This window comes from Geotrypetes seraphini, chromosome 1 (assembly GCF_902459505.1).
Source record: "Geotrypetes seraphini chromosome 1, aGeoSer1.1, whole genome shotgun sequence".
NCBI lineage: Eukaryota > Metazoa > Chordata > Amphibia > Gymnophiona > Dermophiidae > Geotrypetes > Geotrypetes seraphini.
In genome coordinates, this window is record NC_047084.1 from 118,610,037 (window position 1) to 118,627,788 (window position 17,752).

At 45.2% G+C, this 17,752-nt stretch overlaps 1 protein-coding gene across 3 annotated transcripts in view; it reads right to left on the reverse strand.

Annotated features, from left to right (window-relative positions):
• The window catches only part of LOC117356858 (killer cell lectin-like receptor subfamily B member 1), a 128,933-nt gene that overhangs the window by 24,521 nt on the left and 86,660 nt on the right, over positions 1-17,752 (reverse strand). Inside the window, exons 6-7 of one of the 3 annotated variants that reach the window (XM_033936658.1) lie at positions 14,040-14,165; positions 2,587-2,771 (exon numbers count right to left, since the gene is read on the reverse strand). The exons of 1 other annotated variant lie outside the window; for it this stretch is intronic. In XM_033936658.1, coding sequence (XP_033792549.1) covers positions 2,756-2,771; positions 14,040-14,165 — 142 coding nt within the window. In that variant the 3' untranslated portion in view covers positions 2,587-2,755. Of the gene's footprint in view, positions 1-2,586; positions 2,772-14,039; positions 14,166-17,752 lie in introns of those variants that run through there. One more of the 3 variants, XM_033936673.1, reaches the window with a different exon arrangement.

The window sequence follows — 17,752 nt, forward strand, 5'->3', positions numbered from 1 at the left end:
ACAAATGCTCGCAGTCTAAGCAACAAAGTTCATGATCTGCAAGCCCTGATATTAGAGGCAGATCTAGATATTGTTGCTATCACAGAGACATGGTTCAGTGAATCACATGGATGGGATGCAAACATACCGGGATATACCGTATTTGCCGGCGTATAAGACGACTTTTCAGTACCTTAAAATCCTCCCCAAAGTCGGGGGTCGTCTTATACGCCGGGTACTGTTTTACATGTCCTTACTTTACATTACAGAGCTACACGGGGATGCCCCTAGGGTCGCGGGGATCCCATGGGGACGCCCCCTAGGGTCGCGGGGATCCCATGGGGATGCCTCCGAGGGTCGCGGGGCTCCTGCGGGGCTGGATGCTCAGTCTTCTGGATGTACGCGGCTCTTCTTCTCCCTACCTTCTCTGCTTGCAGCACAGAGCCGAACGGAAGTCTTCCCGACGTCAGCGCTGACGTCGGAGGGGAGGGAGGGCTAAAACAAAGCTCTCCCTCCCTCCGACGTCAGCGCTGACGTCGGGAAGACTTCCGTTCGGCTCTGTGCTGCAGGCATGGCAGGTAAGGAGAAGGAGAGTAGCCTCGCGGTTCGAGTGGCTACCAAGAGAGAGGGGCGGCCGCCCCGCCCCGGTTGCAGCACAGCCGGCCAGGTTCCCTTACTTTTGTGGCACTTCCCCGACCAACCGATAACAGCCCGGGTCCGACAATCCTCCCTGCCCTGTAGCCGCGAATCTAAATACCTTCTTACAGCAGCTGTAAGAAGGTAATTTAGATTCGCGGTTAAGGGCAGGGAGGTTTGTCGGACCGGGGCTGTTGTCGGTCGGTCGGGGAAATGCCACAAAAGTAAGGGAACCTGGCCGGCTGTGCTGCACCCGGGGCGGTAGAGAAGGTGTGCGGAAGAAGGGGTAGTCTTATACGGCGAGTATAACACAAAACTCTATTTTTTAACTAAAAGTTGGGGGGTCGTCTTATACGCCCAGTCGTCTTATACGCCGGCAAATACGGTAATCTTTTTAGGAAGGACAGAGATGGTCATAAAGGTGGAGGAGTAGCTCTCAATGTAAAGATCAATATCCAAGCGACCGAAATGCAAGGAACCTGGGGAGAGGAAGAAGCGATATGGATTGCTCTGAAAAGAGAAGATGGAACTTCTATCTACGTGGGTGTAGTCTACAGACCTCCGACTCAATCGCAGCAAATTGATAAGGATCTGATTGTGGATATCCAAAAGTTTGGAAGGAAAGAGGAGGTTCTGCTGTTGGGAGATTTCAACCTGCCGGATGCGGACTGGAATGTTCCGTCTGCGGAATCGGAAAGAAGTAGGGAGATTGTGGATGCCTTTCAAGAGGCTCTGCTCAGACAAATGGTGATGGAACCCCCAAGGGAAAAAGCGATATTGGATCTGGTCCTCACAAATGGAGAGAGTATCTCTAATGTTCGAGTGGGTGCTCACCTGGGTAGTAGCGATCATCAAACGGTTTGGTTTGATATAACGGCTAAAGTGGAGAGCGGCCGCACGATACTTAAAGTCCTAGATTTCAAACGTACGGACTTTAATGCAATGGGAAAGTACCTGAAGAAAGAGCTGTTAGGATGGGAGGACATAAGAAAAGTGGAAAGACAGTGGTCTAAGCTGAAAGGAGCGATAAAAATGGCTACGGACCTTTATGTGAAGAAAATCAATAAAAACAAGAGAAAAAGGAAGCCGATATGGTTCTCCAACCTAGTGGCTGAGAAAATAAAGGCGAAAGAGTTGGCTTTCATGAAATATAAAAAAAACCCAAGAAGAGGAGAGCAGAAAGGACTACAGGGTGAAACTGAAAGAAGCCAAGAGAGAGATACGTTTGGCGAAGGCACAGGCGGAAGAACAAATGGCTAAAAATGTAAAAAAGGGAGATAAAATTTTTTTCAGATATATTAGTGAAAGGAGGAAGATAAAAAATGGAATTGCTAGGCTAAAAGATGCTGGGAACAAATATGTGGAGAGTGATGAGGAGAAAGCAAATGTGCTAAACAAATACTTCTGTTCTGTGTTCACAGAAGAAAATCCTGGAGAAGGACCGAGATTGTCTGGCAAAGTTACACGAGAAAATGGAGTAGATTCTGCGCCGTTCACGGAGGAGGGTGTTTTTGAGCAACTTGAAAAACTGAAGGTGGACAAAGCGATGGGACCAGACGGGATCCATCCCAGGATACTAAGGGAGCTCAGAGAGGTTCTGGCGAGTCCTATTAAAGACTTGTTCAACAAATCTCTGGAGACGGGAGTGATATCTGGGGATTGGAGGAGAGCGGATGTGGTCCCTATTCATAAAAGTGGTCACAGGGATGAAGCGGGAAACTACAGGCCGGTGAGCCTCACTTCAGTTGTTGGAAAAATAATGGAAGTGTTGCTGAAAGAAAGGATAGTGTATTTCCTTGAATCTAATGGGTTACAGGATCCGAGGCAACATGGCTTTACAAAAGGTAAATCGTGCCAAACGAACCTGATTGAATTTTTTGATTGGGTAACCAGAGAGCTGGATCGAGGACATATGCTAGATGTAATTTACTTGGATTTCAGCAAAGCCTTTGATACAGTTCCTCATAGGAGGCTGTGGACCGCCAGAAGAACTGAGGAATCGATTCTGGGAGAGATCAATCCAGCTATGTCACTTGAAGCCCAAATGATGACGTCACAATCATCAGAGGAGAGAGATCACTGGAGACGGACATCACATTTGGGAAGATCGAAGGAATCTGGTGAAGAGGGCGACTTGAAATCAGATGGCTGGACACCTTGAAAACAACCAAGGAGATGACGCTTGAGGACCTTTCTGGACTAGCACAAAACCAATTTCTTTTTAGATCTGTAATTCATCAAGTCACTAGGACTTGAACACGAGTCAATGGCAACTAACACACACACAACCTCAGTTCAATTCTCATTGCATCTTCTTGTGACCTTGGGCAAGCTGCTCAACTCTCCATTGCTCCAGGCACACAAAAAAAACCTAAGCTTTTTAGCCCACTAGTGTGTACAGCACTGAATAGTCCTGGTGGCGCTATAAAATGATTTCTAGCAGTAGCTTTAATTCAACTCCACAGGCTGCCTATTGATGCTCATTGCTTTCCTGAAATTTACGCTATATGTTTTAGGACAGCCCACAGTTTAGCCCCAAGCTATTTACCTCATCTGGTTTTTCTTCCTGCTTCTTCTCAAGCCAGAAATTGCATCATGAGTGGAGTGCCGCAGGGTTCGGTGCTTGGACCCATGCTCTTCAACATATTTATAAACAACCTGGAAATTGGTACGACGAGTGAGGTGATTAAATTTATAGATGATACGAAGTTATTCAGAGTAGTGAAGATGCAGGAGGATTGTGAAGACCTGCAATGGGACATAAACACACTCGAGAAATGGGCCTTGACATGGCAAATGAGGTTTAACGTGGATAAGTGTAAGGTGATGCATGTGGGTAACAAAAATCTTATACACAAATACAGGATGTCCGGTATAGTACTTGGAGCTGCGTCCAGCACTGGTCGCTGTACATTAAGAAGGACACAGTACTACTCGAAAGGGTCCAGAGAAGAGCGACTAAAATGGTTAAGGAACTGGAGTTGCCGTACAGTTAGAGATTAGAGAAATTGGGCCTCTTCTCCCTTAAAAAGAGGAGACAGAGGGGACATGATCAAAACATTCAAGATAATGAAGGGAATAGACTTAGTAGATAGACAGGTTGTTCACTCTCTCCAAGGTAGAGAGAACGAGAGGGCACTCTCTAAAGTTAAAAGGAGATAGATTCCGTACGAACGTAAGGAAGTTCTTCTTCACCCAGAGCGTGATAGAAAACTGGAACGCTCTTCCGAAGGATTCAAGACAAAGTTAGACAAGTTCCTGCTGAACCAGAACATACGCAGGTAAGGCTAGACTCAGTTAAGGCACCGGGCTTTGACCTATAGGCCGCCTCGTGAGTGGACTGCTGGGCACGATGGACCGGACCACTGGTATGACCCAGCAGCGGCAATTCTTATGTTCTTATGTATTGCTTCATTTTCCCTCAGCAAAAAATGTACAATACACACAATATCCTACTGCTTCTTTTTTTGTACCAGGCGGTTAAACTTTGGATCTCCTGACCTTTGGGTTTTCAATTGGAATCTTTCCTTAGATTTAAAAAAATTGTTGAAATATTTGAAAGTACGAGTTTTATTATTAATAATGTGTATTGTTTTATCAGGGATGGGTTTTCCCTTTGCAGAATATAAATTCCTTGTAGTGGCTTAAGGTACAGATCCAGCATCATTTTTATAGCATTATAGAAGGTCTGAATTACTGCACAGTGGTGATAGAATTTAGCAAAATGAGTCTCTGCCCAAAGGGTTTACAAGCTAAGAGAGCATCTGAGGCAGTGCGAGATACCGACTTGAGTTATAAATTGTAAACCCTCCTCTGGTGCAATGTCGTGACAACACAATTTCACATATACAGTATATGGTTTCTTTATTTATAATCCGCCTTTTTCAAGGCGAAGTACAACAGCTCACACATAATAGTACTTCACAGACATTTCATCCATCTTACAAAACCTCCCCCTCTCCAACAATATACATCATATTTAGCATAAAATCAAAATAAAATACCAGCCGGACAATAATAGCAATACAGTCACTTTTCCTATACCAAGAATCAGTCTCAAGCACCTAACGCAACTCAGGTTTTCACTAACATTTCATACTGTGTATTTCATACAACAAAATGGATGTCTTTTCAACAGTTTCTTAAAGGCATCCAATTTTTTTGTTGTTGTTTAATGTAAGACAGGAGTCTATTCCACTCTTCTGGACCACAACATGAAAATGCCCCACTCTCACAGCCTGCAGGCTCAGCTCTTTTCTTGATGGAATCGCCAGATCATGTTATGTGTCCTTTCCCTTGTTTTTAATTATTTTTGTTTGTTTAAAAAATTGTTTTATATTGCAAATGGCTTTGGCATTAAAGCGGTATATTAAACCGTAATAAACTTGAAACTCTAGGTCAGAAGGAGAGTGAATGATAGAAGCAGGATTTGAACCCTGGTTGTCAGCCACTGTTCTAACCACCAGGTCACTTCTCTGTACTGAACATCAGCCATATTCTGCTTACTCAAGAGATGTCATATCATGGAAGGGCTTTGAGTATGTTAAATTTGCAGAAAGGGAGTTTGCATTCTTCTTAGTGCTGCTTCAAAATGAGGGATTTCTTCCTTTTTTTGTGGTTGTATAACTTGAGCAATCTTTCTTCTGGAGAAGAATTATGAAGATATGAAAGGGATGAATCCCTGTCCCCAAATACTTCCAAATTAACCTCTTGATTAGAGAACGATATGAGAACAAATTTGTTTCTATCCCCGTGGGACCTTTCTCCATTTCCGTCCCGTCCCTGAAAGTTCTGTCCCTGTCCAATCGCTGCAAACTCTGTCCTCAACTGCACAAGCCTCGAATACTTTAAAATCATAAGTGTTCGAGGTTTGTGCAGATGAGGATGGGCTTGCAGGGATGGGACAGGACTGGGACAGAGATAGATCTTGCGGGGATGGGGACAAATTTGTCCTCATATCGTTCTCTAATCAAGAGGTTAATTTGGAAGTATTTGGGGACAGGGATTCATTCCTTTCATATCTTCATAATTCTTCTCCAGAAGAAAGATTGCTCAAGTTATACAACCACAAAAAAAGGAAGAAATCCATCATTTTGAAGCAGCACTAAGAAGAGTGCAAACTCCTTCTGCAAATTTAACATACTCAAAGCCATGGGTGCCCAATAGGTCGATCGCGATTGACCGTTAGATCGCCAAGGCAAAGTGAGTCGATCGCAGAGCCCATCCCGGGCTCCGTGATAGACTCACTTTGCCTTGGCGATCTACCGAGCCAATCAGCATTCCTCTCCCCGACGTCAATTCTGCCGTGGGAGAGGAAATTCGGGCCAGCCAATCGCTGCCTGGATGGGCCGGAACTTCCTCTCCGACGGCAGAATTGATGTCGGGGAGAAGAATGCTGGTCGGCCCGACGCAGGGAAGAAGGGAGAGCTTGGGGCGGCGGCAGCTTTGGGGCCTGTTCCCCATTGGCAGCGGTGGCGGCTTGGGGGCCTGTTCCCCGATGGTGGCAGCAGTGACTTGGTGGAGGGCAGGGAGAAAGAAAGAAAGGGGGCAGGCAGGGAGACAGAAGGAAAGAAGGGAAACAGAAAAAAAGAAAGGGAGGCAGGGAGAAAGAAAGGGCAGGGAGAGAGGAAGAAAAAGTTGGGGGAGGGAATGAGGTCTGGAGGAGAGGAAGCATACAGGCTGAAAGAAGGGAAGAAAGATTGGATGCACAGTCAGAAGAAGAAAGTGCAACCAGAGACTCATGAAATCACCAGACAACAAAAGTAGGAAAAATGATTTTATTTTCAATTTAGTGATCAAAATGTGTCTGAATTTATATCTGCTGTCTATATTTTACACTATGGCCCCCCTTTTACTAAACCACAATAGCGGTTTTTAGCGCAGGGAGCCTATGAGCGTCAAGAGCAGCGCTGGGCATTCAGCGCAGCTCCCTGTGCTAAAAACTGCTATCATGGTTTAGTAAAAAGGGAGGGGGTATATTTGTCTATTTTTGTATGGTTGTTACTGAGGTGACAGTGCATAGAGACATCTGCCTTGACCTCTTTGAAAAAACCCCAAAATAGGAATGACAATTAACATTTTCTCAGCGTACAATGTGCTTTGTGATTTTTTTTTTAATTTTATTGTTGGTAGATCATTTTGACTTGGTCATTTTAAAAGTAGCTCGCAAGCCCAAAAAGTGTGGGCACCCCTGCTCAAAGCCCTTCCATGATATGACATCTCTTGAGTAAGCAGAATATGGCAGATGTTCAGTACAGATAGTACATGACAAGAATTCAGCTTTGGTTATCAGGCCCAGGAATCAAAAAGATTAAAATGGAAACTGCTGATCCAACCAAAGCTACATCATACATTTGTAGTTTAACCTCCTCCAAAAAGGACTGAAAGAGGCTATGCAGGCATTGTACCTTTCCAAACAAGCTCTTGTTGTGGTATTATAATATACTAGTCTTTAAGCCCGTTACATTAACGGGTGCTAGAATAGATGTGTGTGTCTGTCTTTCTTTCTTTCTCTCTCTCCCCTTGGCCACTGTCTGTCTGTCTATGTTTATTTGTTTTTCTCTCCTTGGACACTGGCTGTCTCTCCTTAGATGCTGGCTGTCTCTCCTTGGATGCTGCCTGAATGTCTTCCTTTCTGTCTGTCTCACTGGCCCCCTGTGTGTCATTCTTTGTGTCTGTGTCCTTGTGTCATTCCCCCTCCCCCCCTGAGCAAAGCTGTTTACCCCCCAGCACACCTCTGCAACAAAAGCATCCCCCTGTACCTGCAGCACTGGCATGACACCCTTCAGCCAATCGTGAGTGCTCAGAGCGCGACAGGGAGCGGGGCCTGCAGCTTCTTCGGCGTCGGTGAGGAAGGAGAGGTTGGGCCAACTCTCCGCAGGGGCTTTGGGGACAGTCTTGTGTGGCTCGAAGCCCTCCTCCCAGCAGCACTCCGTACTGCCTTCCTCCCGCCGCCCAGAATAGATGTCTGTATGTCTGGGGTTTTTTTATTTGTGTCTCTCTCTCCTTGGATGCTGTCTGTCTGTCATTCTTTATGTCTGTGTCTCTCCCTGGTCCCCTGTCTGTCCGTCTTTCTTTCTGTCTGTCTCCCTGACCCCCCTGCTTGACAAAGCAGCTCCCCTTTCCCTCTCCCCCTGTTCTGCAATGCCTACCTGCTCCGTGGCCCCCTTCTGTTCCTTCCCCACCTGATTGCTGTCTGTCCCCAGCAGACCCCTCCCCCCAAAGCAGCCTCCTTTCCCTCTCCCCCTGTTCTGCAATGCCTACCTGCTCCATGGCCCCTTTCTGTCCCCCCCCCCCATGATTGCTATCTGCACTCAGCACAACCCTCCCACCAAAACAGCCCCCTTTCCTGCCTGCTCCATGGCGCTTCTTTTTCCTCTTCCCCTCCCGTTCTTCCCCTCCCTCCTGTCACCGCTGCCATTCCTATTTAAAACGGCCTGCTGAGGTTCGCGGCCGGCTGTAACGAACCTCGCAGGCCGCTGTTCACCTCAGTAGCATGTTCCCTCTGACGCGATCGCGTCAGAGGGAACGTGCTACCATGTGGAGAGCGGCCTGCGAGGTTCGCTACAGCTGGCCGCGAACCTCAGCAGGCCGTTTTAAATAGGAATGGCAGCGGTGACTGGAGGGAGGGGAAGAACAGGAGTGGTAGCGGTTGTTGCGGGAGGGGGGGAGTCGGCGACGTGTAGGCTGCTGTGAACAGGAGCGGCAGCGGTGGCAGGACCATGAGCCCTCCTCCCGCCATCCGCTGCCAGAGCCGCTCCTGTCGCCCGATGCAGCTAACTGGCGCATATGCCTCAAGCCGCGGTCAAGGCTGGGGACTCGCGCATGCGCACTCCTTCGGCCACAGACATACACGCACGGAACACGCAAATAGGAGTGCGCATGCGCGGCTAGCTCTTTATTATATTAGATTATTCTAATTACTAGGTCATTCCCTCTTTCTGCACTGGAATATTTGGCAGGATCAGCATTGCTGCCCTGTAACAACTTACAAACAGGGCAGGATTAATTCTTCGAGGGTCCCTAAGCACACATGTATACGGGCCCCCCTGGCCCTGCCCCACCCCCACCCACGTATCTATTTTCTTATTCACTTCTTTATTTCCAAATGTATTTTTTTTTTCCATTCAAAACAAAGATTAGCAAACTAGTGCACAGTTTTTCTTCTATGCAACCCCCAAACATCTCTACACAAATCCCCCTTCATTCCCTTCCCATCTACTTACCCAAGACTTTAACTCAGAACTCTTTCCATACATATATAAAAGTGTTCAAATATATTATAAAGCAGTAATACTATCTGAAATATAAGCCTATATTACTAACCAAGCTTACAACGCCTCTCAACTGCCTCACTCTACGTCAACCAACTGTAACCCTTATGTATGGATAAACAACCAAATCTGTAACTCCTCTAGTTCCACTCCATGTATGTTAACTTGTAATTAAAAAACAAGGCAAGAAGTCCTCCAAAGAATCCAACATGAAACAAAAGAAGATCGGCAGAAAATAAGGAGATTCAAATCAGGTTAATTCAAGGTGCTCCCAAGAACCATGCCTGATGCATTTCGCCAAAGAAGGCTAGTCAACACTAACAGAAAACCATGTCTTTCATACACACAGATACACCCTCAACCAGTATGGAATAAGTAATCACAAACTAAAAATAGAAATATTGAACCGCCAAGAAGCCAAACTGCATATGGTGAAACAGCACAGAAACAATGACACATAGCCTCCTAATACTCTGCAAAATATAAATATAGCAGATGTACATTTGAAGAAACTGACAAACAATCACCACTTTACAAATGAACAATTGAAAATAAGAATATACCATTTCATTGGACTAATCCATTTTTCAATTAACTTTCAGAGGCCAAAGCCTCCTTCTTCAAGTCAATATAGTATACTGCTGTTACATTATACTGTCCTGACATGAGAAAGGGGGTTTTGGTCTCTAAAAGTTAGTAAAAAATGTAATGCAATTAGTCCAATAAAAAGATTACCTTATTTTATGTTTATAAAAGTTTTATTAATACTTGTCTTTACTCTCTTGTTTCTAGCCAGCATCTGTCCTCTCTCTCTCTTCCATGCAGCATCAGCCCTTTCGATACACTGTCTGCCTCTCTCACTGCCCCTTCCATCCACTGTCCGCCCTCTCCCCGTTCCATATGGCCTCTTCCCTCTTTCTATGCTCCTTCCATAAAATGTCTATCCGGTGCCCCTTCTCTCCTTTATACATAATTGATTTCAGCTCTGCCACCTCTCCATTTCTCTCTCTCTGTCATCACCCCCTCCCCCCTTTCTCTCTTCTCCTTTCTTTCTTTCCCACCCCATGGTCTGGCATATTCCCTTCCTTGATTCCCTGGCATCGTCTCCTTTCCTTCCATCTCTCCCTCTCCCTCCATGCTCTGACATCTCCTCCTTCCTTTCCCCCTTCCTTTTCCCTTGGTCTGTGCTGTATATGGAAATATATTTCATTTATTTATTTTAGTGGCATTTAGATCCCACTGGCCCAACAGCTATTGCTCAGAGCAGAAAAAATATAAAATGAAAGAACACACATAAGAAAAAAACACATTTCAGCTTTAGCACTGAAATGGTCCAAATCTGCATTTTCACTGGAAACTGAAACTTTTTGCATTATGTCTCATGGCTCTCCCCCCTCTCCCTGCGTCCACACAAACAGAAGATCCATCCCCCACCTTTTGGGTTTACCTTTCTACCTTGGCCATCTAGTGGCTACCTGAGACAGGAGCAATGCCACATTGAAAATGGCTTCAATATATGACTGCTTTAGTTTTAAAAAGCTGTTGAAAACCAAGCTATTTGTAGAGCCGTATCAGATGTGTTTCCTGGAAAATGTAACTTCTGTCTTGTCGAGTCAATAAGTGGATCTTTAAATGCCTCTGTTATTGATTGCCTGGAGGATACTTTAGGCTGGGTATTGGTATTATTTTATTTCTTATATACCGCCAAAGCCGTATATTAGAAGACGTTTTGTCGAATGGTAAGTTGCTTGAGTTTTCACAGTTGCAACATAAATTTGGTCTTAGTAAATCACAAAGTTTTAGATGGTTGCAACTGAAGCAGGCCATTCAGGTAGGGTTCCCTGAATGGAAAAATCTCACTAATCAATATAGCTTGGAATTCTTATGCTTTCAGGTGGACTTTCTGGGGCACCAGGCCACACAGTGGTATAAATTAATATCTGGATATATGATTAAAAAATCAAAACCTGGTCTTCGAGACATTTGGAGCATTGAGATTAAGCATCAAATTACTGTATCTCAATGGTCACGAATTTGGTCTTGGAGGATGAGATGTACAATATCTGAATCTATGAGACAAACTTGTTTTTTTCTGTTACATAGAGCTTTCTGGACCCCTGTTCATTTACAAAAATTAGATAGCTCTAAGTCTAATAGATGTTGGCATTGCCATCTCGAAGCTGGGACTTTAGATCATTTATTATTCTATTGTTCATGTATTTTGGCTTTCTGGAAATCAATTTGGGGTCAAATAAATAGGTTGTTAGAAAATTCGGTAGCCTTGACATATGATACTATTTTATTTGGCATGTCGATGAGAGCAAAAAGTCAGATTTCTTCAAAAAACAATAAGCTTCTACTTATTCTTACTGGAATTGCCATTCAACATATTACATTCAATTGGAAAAATCAGAGTAGATTAAATTACAGTTTTTGGTGGAGTTCTGTATGTCATATTTATAAAATAGAAAGAACGTTAGCCACACAGCGAGGATATTTTGGTAAATTTTGAGATGTTTGGGGACAATTAACAGACTTTTGTAATGAGTAGTAAACATTTTCCCTTCATGGGATAATTAAAATGAGGGGATAGGGATGGGTGGGAGGGATGATTTTTTTGATATATTAATAGAATGTATATTGTATAATATAATATAAATGAATATTTTTGATGTGATAGGGATGGGAGGGGAGGTTAACTTTCATGAATGTCAGTTGATGATAATAGTAATACAAGTGGGTTTTTTTTTTCAATTCAAATGTTATTTCTTGATACACTTGATGTAAGTTATAAAAATTATAAAAAAATAAAAGATAATCCAGTTATCATAACACTAGAAAATCCTATTGGCTAAGAGATCAAAATCAGATCATGTCAACACTGCTAAAACATCATCATTGAAATTATCCTCAAGATGAACTTTCACCACTTAAAAAATTCCATAATGTAGCAATACTACTTGAAAAAGCTCAGTTCAGAGATATTAAAAGAGAATACAGTGGTACCTCGGTTTGCGAGTAACCCGGTTTGTGAGTGTTTTGCAAGATGAGCAAAACACTCAGCAAACTTTTGACTCGCAAACCGAGCACTGCCCCGATCAACGAGCACTTACAGTCCAGGGGGATTCCTCTTCCGTCCAGCCTTCTACATCGGGTGCCTACCGCAGGTTGGAGGACCTCTTTCTGGGCCTGTGCGGCCGGGTGCTGTCCTGCCTGCACGTTACATGTGATGCGTACAGCGTCAATCATCGGTGTTGTGCATGTCGTGCACAGCGTACGGGTGGGGCAGCGCTCAGCTGCGTGGGCTCAGGTGGGGGCTCTCCAGCATGCGGGGGGCATCCGACGTGGAGGGCTGGCTGGCGGATGGAGGAGGCATCCCTCTGAAGCGGCACTGCGGGGTTCTCCATTGGCTGACATCCCCCCCCCACCGAAGCGGCACTGTGGGATTCTTCTTCAGATGACTGACGGAGGAAGCAGACGGAGGAGACGGCACTGCAGCATTCGGCACCCGACAGGTATAGACCCCGGGATCTAGAACGAATCGTTGCTGTTGCCACTATTTTCTATGAGGAACTTTATTTTTATAAACGAGCATTTTGGATTACGAGCATGCTCCTGGAACGGATTATGCTCGTAATCCAAGGTACCACTATATTTACAAATAAGAAGTTGGCAATAACAAGGAGACTTATGCATAGGTAAATATTTGGAGCTAGAGAAAAACAGTGATAGGTTTAGTAAAAGAACAGAGAGGCGACTATAGGGATGAAGCCATAACTGAGAGGCCTAAACCTAAAACGCAACAGGGAAACTTCAAAGAAAAAAACAAGTACAAGTGTAAAATCAAATCCATAAAGATCCCCCAGTCTTGAAAGCATAACCTATAACAATACAATTCATCAAAATATTATTATGCGTGCTCATATCAACTGAGACTGCCATAGATAATAAAATCTCTTTAAGTCCCAATAATCAAGTTTTTATAATCATGACACATTACTCAAATGTGAAGAAAATATTTTTATATAAATACAAAAAATGCACTTATCTTCAAAATGTATCCTCAGTTTGGGCAACATTCATTAAAATAAAGTCCACATTAAAAGATTGGTGATTTGGCGTAGGATGGGCTGGGGAGGACATCAATGGGAATTCCACTAACTTGGAACATGAGGATGTTACTGGGCAGACTTTAGGGTAGAATTCCTGCAAACAGGATGGTTGGATAGGCTGGAGTGAGTTTGGATGGCGACTTCAGCATTTGGAACCCAGGACAAGACCAGGTGGACTTTACAGTCTATGACCCAGAAATATCACAAGAAGAGACAAGTTAATTTAATCATGTATTTTTAATGGGCAGACTGGATGGACCGTCAGGCTTTATCTGCCATCATTTACTATGTTACTATGTCTCAACATGGACCATGTTTCGCTTTAGGCTGCTTCAGAAAACCCCAAACATCAAATGACTTTTCAGGTGGCTGCTGCCCCCTATCAGTTTAGGTTCTATGTCAGTCTCTCATATATTCAAACTATTATTTCTGAATGCCTTTTGAATGTAAGAACATTTTTTCTTTTATTTCGTTACATAAAAATGTTTTTCCCAGTTTTTTTTACAATATTGGTTACTTCAGAGTTGCGTAGTGTACCATGATTATAAAAAGTTGATTATTAAACTCAAGACCACCATAGATCATATGATCTCATATATTGTAGTTTGAATTCTGTTGTATGGCTTACACTTTCAAGATCGTGGTTCTTTTTTGCGGATATGACTGAAAGGCTTGACAAATATTGTAGCAATCACAGAGGGAACAGAAGACATGATGGGATATACAAAAATGGGCAATACCAAAGACACAGAAAGGGAGATTTAAGGAACAAAGGACAGTGAGATCCACAGAAGATAAAAAAACAGAACTAAGGCAGGGAATATTAACTTGGAAGGAAGGGCCAAAATTGTATGATCGCTAAAGGTAGATGGTCAAAATAATTTTCTTTAAGAAATCCAATAATTGGAATTTCCAAATTAGTTTTCCATCTTAATTACACCAAATACTCCAACCCTGATTAGATATTATAGAGTTAGGAAAATCTTGGAGCACTTCCTTGCGCTGGCTTTTCTGAAGCTCTCCAGTGAAGGGCTATTACTCGAGCTTGGACGCATTCTTTTCACAGATCCACTGAATGTGCTTTGAGCAGACCTCGGACCAAAGCTCCCCAGAAGACACACGTGCACAGTTTGAATCAGCCTCTGATACTTGTATATGAAAAAATCTGTAAACAAAAACCAGAAAAGAATGAAGCAACAATGGAATACAGTCAATAACACAATCTTGTAGTTAGTTAATCTCCAAAGGACAAGGAAAAGCACAGTTACTTACCTATAACAGGTGTTATCCAGCGACAGATGGAAGATATTCTCACATGTGTGTGATATCATCCACAGAGCTAAGTACGGACAATGTTAAAGTGTACTGCCACTTTAAAAAAACTTTGCAAAGTCTCAAGACTTCCCGTACAGCGCATACACCAGTGCCTTCCCGCCTGATGGCTCGCGGGACCAACAGTTCCATAAAAAAAGCTAAGAAGCCAGCTAGGGGAAGTGGGAGGGTTGTGAGAATATCTGTCTACTGTCCACGGATAATACCTGTTACAGGTAATTGTGCATTATCTCAGAACAAGCAGGCAGTATATTCTCACGTGCAGGACTTCCTAGCTAGAGCCATAAAGGTTGGAGGGTAAGCTTTTTTCCATGCCATGTGCCTTGCTGAGATGGCTACCCTAGCTGTGCAGGAGGAGGTTTCAAAGGCAGCTCTGCTCATGTGTTTTCTGCACTCCTCCATGTCCTGGAGAATGGGCGCCAAGATGGAATTACAGTCTGGTGGGAGTGAGGCCATGGCCTCTTCCGTTTTCCTCACTAGGGTGTCATTGTAGAGGATTAGTTGGAAGAGGTTGGCATCTATCTTGGCATTTAGGAGGGCTCCGTGTTAGACTTTCTTCCCCACAGTGTCCAGGGTCCTGTGTTCTTTTCCTGGTGAGTCATTTGTGTGTGACTTGGAGCTTCTGGCTTTCTTTAGAGCCAACTCCACAATGCAAGAGTTGAGGTTTGTCGAAGCCCAGTGTGAGTGTCATCTGGTACTTGAGGTCCAGTCTTTTTGAGACTGCTACTCCCAAGAGTGGTATCTGCCAGTCTAACAGTAACTTGTGGATAGGTATTGTTATCAGGATCTGTCCAAGTATTTTAGAATGCCCCTTTCTTCATTAGTTGGTTCTGGAAGCAGCTGGGTACGGAGAGTGCCAGTGCCATGGATACTTTTTGAAGGAACTTGGGCTACATTAAGTCCTCAGTTGGAGGGGCTGATGTTGGAGTCTTGGGTAGAGTGTCTTTGAGCACTCCCGATCATGGTGTCCCTGATGGTCACTCGTGTCAGATGGCGAGTAGACACTCTCTTGATATGGGAAGTGGGTGAGCGATCATGAGGGAGTTGTCCTCATCCAGCCCGATGACATAGCTGGCTCTTCCAGTGGGAATGGCACCACTGCAGGGAGCCTGGGTGCCAAGGCGGGTACCACAAATCATTAGATGAGGCTGCTGAACAAGTCCCAGAGTTGCTGGTGCAGTTAAGGTGTCACCAGAGGTCCACCATGGTCCGCTGACACTGTGTTCTGAGCATATCAGGGGGTGTAGTCACAGCGGTGGTTATCAGCCTTCTTGCCCCTCCCAACGGGAAATAAGGTGGATGGAGGATGAGAATGAGGATCTACAGTGCTTCCTGTACTTGGTACATCTGGGAGGGCTCCACTTGCTGGAAGAAGTTGAAGAAGGAGATCTGCAGTGCCTCCTATGCTTGGCCTGCCTTGGGGGGGGTGTCCCTGTGCTGGCTGGGGATCTGAGCTGTAGTTGGAAAAATTTTCTGTGCACTGTCCCTTTAAGGGGGCACTGCGGATGGGGCTTTCTGCGTGGCTGTTCCGGGGTCAGCGCCAAGCAGGTGGCTGCTGGGGGAGCCCTTGCTGCTGAAGAGGAGTGCAGAAGGAGGGACTCATGTGCAGTGCTGTCATCTGGTGGCTGCAATGTCAGCCTCAACGCTTCTTGCTGTGGGGAGAGTGCCGACTTGATTTGCAGATGGGGAAGTAGAAAGAGGATTGAAAGCACCGTTGCCTGTTCCTGGAGGTGAGCTGAGGTGGAGAGCTTGGCTGGGGAAGCGGTAGTAGGTTTTGCCAGTAATGCTGCTCCCTGTCGGGAACGGGGTGGCCTGGAGTGTCCAGAAGCAGGCAGGTGTGGAGCTACTCTCGCCTCCTCGCGGGTTTATGCCAGTTTTTTCTTCTGTATGTGCGCCACTGGGGAATCCTCCATGAGGTCCCGTAGAATGTATAGTCTGTGCTTGCAGGGCCTCGGGGACATCTGCAAGCAGAGCGGGCAGGAATCCATGAGTTGTGCTTCTCCCAGACACAGATGTTGTAGGCATCCGCCATGCTCCACGAGTTGTGCTTCTCCCAGATGCTCATTTTCTGGTCTATCTTCATCTTGCAGTTGTTGGGATTTTTTTTTTTTTTTTAAATAAATCTTTATTTATTTTACAACTTACAACAAGTGTACCACAAATTAACATTTGAACTTAAAAACATCACTTGATTTTCTATCAAAATGAACATAAAGTAATCACATTTAACCCCCACCCTCCCGCCCCTATCATACTTCATCCATTCACAATATATTATATAAAAAAAATCAGAAATCCCCCCACTCCCTCCTTTCCCCCTTTCATATATCACATAACACATACATCAAGGTTCTTCATTCTATTCAATTCAAGTAATGAAAAATCAAAAACTATCCCCCCTCCCCTTCCTTTCATTTGTACTATTTGGGAAAAATGATTCTTACTCATTACAATAAGTTGTTAATGGCTCCCATACATCTTGAAATTTATTGAAATTTACTTTCTGAATAGATATTGTTCTTTCCATCTTATAAATATGACACTGAATTCTACCAAAAACTATAATTCAATCTACTCCAATTCTTCCAATTAAATGTTATCAGTTACGCCTGACCTCCTCGGGAGCAGCTCCCCTGCCTTCAGGTGCTGCTCCTCACTCTCAGCCCAGCAACTTCGGGCAGCGTGGGAGCCCTGCTCCGCCCCCGAATCTCCTGCGAGTTTCACCATTTTTCTCTCTCCAGGAGCAGCCCTCTGCCATCGGGTGCTGCTCCTCACTTCAACCCGAGACTCGGGCCGCGTGGGAGCCCTGCTCCGCCCCCGAATCTCCTGCTGACTTCACCGGATTTCTTCAGGAGCAGCCCTCTGCCATCGGGTGCTGCTCCTCACTTCAACCCGAGACTCGGGCCGCGTGGGAGCCCTGCTCCGCCCCCGAATCTCCTGCTGACTTCACCGGATTTCTTCAGGAGCAGCCCTCTGCCATCGGGTGCTGCTCCTCACTTCAACCCGAGACTCGGGCCGCGTGGGAGCCCTGCTCCGCCCCCGAATCTCCTGCTGACTTCACCGGATTTCTTCAGGAGCAGCCCTCTGCCATCGGGTGCTGCTCCTCACTTCAACCAGAGACTCGGGCCGCGTGGGAGCCCTGCTCCGCCCCCGAAACCCTACAGTTTCGCCTGACCTCCTCGGGAGCAGCTCCCCTGCCTTCGGGTGCTGCTCCTCACTCTCAGCCCAGCAACTTCGGGCAGCGTGGGAGCCCTGCTCCACCCCCGAATCTCCTGCGAGTTTCACCATTTTTTCTCTCTCCAGGAGCAGCCCTCTGCCATCGGGTGCTGCTCCTCACTTTCAACCCGAGACTCGGGCCGCGTGGGAGCCCTGCTCCGCCCCCGAATCTCCTGCTGACTTCACCGGATTTCTTCAGGAGCA